This window comes from Colletotrichum tamarilloi (genome assembly GCF_030869305.1).
Source record: "Colletotrichum tamarilloi strain Tom-12 chromosome Unknown Scaffold_384.1, whole genome shotgun sequence".
Taxonomy (NCBI): domain Eukaryota; kingdom Fungi; phylum Ascomycota; class Sordariomycetes; order Glomerellales; family Glomerellaceae; genus Colletotrichum; species Colletotrichum tamarilloi.
Window position 1 is genome coordinate 1 of NW_026849766.1, and position 3477 is coordinate 3477.

At 49.9% G+C, this 3477-nt stretch overlaps 2 protein-coding genes across 2 annotated transcripts; one reads left to right on the top strand and one right to left on the bottom strand.

The window, feature by feature from the left end:
- Positions 1-618: 618 nt before the first annotated feature.
- Positions 619-870, bottom strand: CTAM01_17168 (uncharacterized protein; the record flags this gene model as incomplete). The annotated part of the gene is made up of 1 exon (XM_060533157.1): positions 619-870. One exon carries the CDS (start codon positions 868-870, stop codon positions 619-621), a length of 252 nt encoding a protein of 83 aa, XP_060372264.1.
- A 2075-nt stretch (positions 871-2945) lies between these two features.
- CTAM01_17169 (uncharacterized protein) lies at positions 2946-3434 on the top strand (the record flags this gene model as incomplete). Its single annotated transcript, XM_060533158.1, has 1 exon — positions 2946-3434. The coding sequence occupies one exon, from the start codon at positions 2946-2948 to the stop codon at positions 3432-3434; it is 489 nt and encodes a 162-aa protein (XP_060372265.1).
- Positions 3435-3477: the final 43 nt, after the last annotated feature.

Here is a 3477-nt window from a genome sequence, read left to right on the forward strand (position 1 = left end):
GATGGGGCGTTTGGCGAATAGATTACCAGACCAACAGTCCAACTTGTTGCGAGATTGCCGACACATTTGTCATGACGCTGCTCAGAGGTGACGAGACTCACCAGAAACTACACACTTCTTGTCTAGTAGAATGAACAAGTAAAGGCATGAATTGACTGCATGTGCGAAAGCGACTACGCGGGGCTATGTTGCCGTCTGCATGGCCAGCGTTGTCAGGAGAAGTCATGAACCCCACTTTCGACAACGTCTAGTTATATTACATGCGCTGACGACTAGCCTTTGTGCCAACATGATTCTGAAAGTCACCGTTTCTCACACTCTCGACACAGCCGACGATGCCTTGGTATTCGCGTCACCCGGACTCAGCCAGTCAGTCTCGTTCCATGTCGTCCCCGACGTCGCTCGCCATCCAACCGCCGTCGTGTGAGAGACAGAAGTATTATTTGCCTCTGTCTCTACTGGCGCCAGTAGCAGGGCAAGGCCCTCTCATGAATTCTGATGCGATTGAATCAAGGGGTCCTGAAATCGTACTTCAGGTCTCCACGATGGATTATTATCGGTGAAAGAAAGATTCCCATGTTGTGGCGAGATTCGTGTTGTGCGCTTAGAAGTTGCCGTTCACAGCTGCGCCATATCGTGTTCCAGGCTTCTGATATAGGCACCTTGGTTGTCCAGGGTTTTCAGTTGTAGCTCCCCAGTCTCCCTCGCGCTGTTGATCTCTGCTGCGAGTCTGCGTATCGTTTCGTCCTGTGCTGCAGCGTGAGCGCGGCAGTGATTAATACTGGCACCCACTTTGTCTATGACGAGCGTGACAAGGCCCGGCGTGAGATCATCAAGCGAGGAATCGACCATGTGCTGCGGCGCAGCCATGGCAAAGATGGATAGCGAAGAGCGTACGGGTTTTGATTCAATTGTTGATTCGCCCAAAATGTTGGCGGCGAACTGTAACCGGCCAATGCAACTCTGGACGGTGAACGCTGATTACAGGAGAAGCCCTTGGCGACATATCTTACTAGCGAGCGGTTGGATTGAACTCTTTTATCGACGTCCAGACAGCTGTGGGCTCTGCATCGAGTTTGTACCCAGAAAACTGCTGGCCCGAGGAGGCAATTATGGCTTTCGAGGTCATAGCATCCACCTTAGTATGCTCGTACTGTAGCTCCAGTACAAGCGCCTCCGACTCGGATTTCGTCCTTCATCTGGCGCAGTGGACGGTCCTACCATCTTTTTAGTTGGCGCAGACCTTGTAGCCATGGGCCGTTTCAGTCGCAGATCCCTTCCAATTCCGCCGGCCCGCCATGGTCGCAGCGCATTGGCCATCAGTACAGTAGACAGATAGAGAACCATAGTAGCAATGCGCGCAAGCCAGTGAGCGCTCTCGTTTTTTCTGATGATCGCGTTCTAGTCAAGTAGGTTTGTAAAGCACAATGAATTGAATAATTAACTTGCTCCGTGTCTGTGACTTTCACTTGAACATGGAACAATGTTTTCGTCGCATTGCCTGGAAGACCGATTCTCCCGGATGAGACGTCCTTTCTCCAATCAAAGACCCCTATAATCATGATTAACTTCAAGGTCATCGTGTAGGTATAGTTTTTGTGCGACCCAGGTGTGCTACTTGGAGGCTTTATCGTGACTCGACCGCAAGCCACGCAATTCTGAGAGCCTCAGTCTAGCAGTGCGAAGTAGATCTTTGCATCTTACCAAGTGGGGAGGTATATTCGATTGAACATGTCATCTTCTTCATCATGTGTGCAAATACAAAGGCCGAACCGGGATGTTGCTGTCCAATCTGTAAGACACGGTATGTATCCAGCAACCTGAGAAGAGAGGTGGCTCGTTCTAGGTACACCTGTGGTTTTGTGTTTCCTTATCTCTCACGCATAAGACGGACAGGGAAAGGGTCTTCTATCAATGATCTCACCGTTTCTGTCACGATCACCTACATTAAGACGTCCATTTTCCCAGCAACACCGTTACGTTGTCCGATAATGCTAAGACACGGCCAGGCTTCATTCCATGTACAAGAACTGGCTCCAGCATCTCTGGTTACGCCGTGTAGCATGCTAGACATGAACTTGTGTGGACAAGTGTAGACAAGTGATCCATAGGGGTCAGGGAAAAGAGAGAGGATGGGGAGGAGAATGAAGACTTAACCCAATGGGCCATGGTGTACTGTGCTCCACGAGCCGACCTGATGTGTACGTTGGCTCGCATCTGCCAACGTGTGGATACGCATGCATCCCTTCCCATGAAACTGACCCCCGCGTCCTCTTGCAATGGTACCGGAAGAGCGAAGACCAGATAGCTCTTGTACAGACCCCTTTTCCGGTGGGTCTGCTACAGGTTACGATTAGGAAAGATGGCATGCAGCTAGTTTTTGGTGTATAAAACCAGCGCCCATTCATCTCATCCCCCGTTCTTCCTATCTTGATCTTCATCCTTGCATCATTCTGACACTGATTCATTTTAGTTACCGCTGTCCAAAGAAAGCCTCGTATGTCATTCGATAGCCAAATGGGCATCATCTCATAAGTGTTGGTAGTTTAAAGTCTGAATTCTCAACCTCTTGAACACCGACGCGTCTCCGAGTATCAACACCCATCACAAAAACCGGTGAATCAACTTTCTGGAATACCTTGCTGCGGCGAGGTTTTCTCGGTACGAACTCCTTTTGACACCGCAATCCCCCTTTCCCAGCCATCCCAAAAGGCCTATCTCCAAGTTCTCTATAGTATCATCTGACATCAGCATTTTCTCCAGATTTCTTGGTTGCGGAGATGGTGCACGCTCTCACACACACCTCGGTGGCGAATTGCGACCCCCGAGCTATCGCACCTATCATTGATCTGGGCCCTACGATCCAGCCATGGCTGGCTCAGACGCTTCGGAGCGTTGAGAAACAAATGGAACCACTCGACAGCGTCCTCCATCACCAAACATGTATGATCAAAACGCTCTCGACTCCTAAAAGCATTTGGTATCTTGCATGCATCATGGTGCCCAATCCTCCAGAGTCAGAGCTACGCCAAAACCTTATTCAAGATGTCGAGCGATTGTCCGATTTCCGACTTATCCACATCGAGGCATACACCATTCACGTCGACATGAGGGATCGGGACGAGGTGGCCTTCAAGCTGACCACCGAGTCGATCAACTCCCTTGTAGAGTACTACGAAAGATACCACCGCGTTGGTCTCGTGGCGAAGATGCATGAGAGGTCTGGGAATGATCGAATGCGGAATAAGGTGCCCGAGGACTTTGCACGCGCCATCAACGAGTTCGTGTACCGTACACATGTCTCCGCTTTGGAAGGTCTCGAAGAGGACGGAACCGGCGAGTTCCTGGTTAATGATAGTGAAAGGGTGAAGGACATCATTCTGGGCATGATTGAATCACCTGATGGGACCTCTATTATCTCTCGATTATCTTGAGAAGAATACTGTCAAGCCGTTTGTTTCTCTATCAATCTTATTG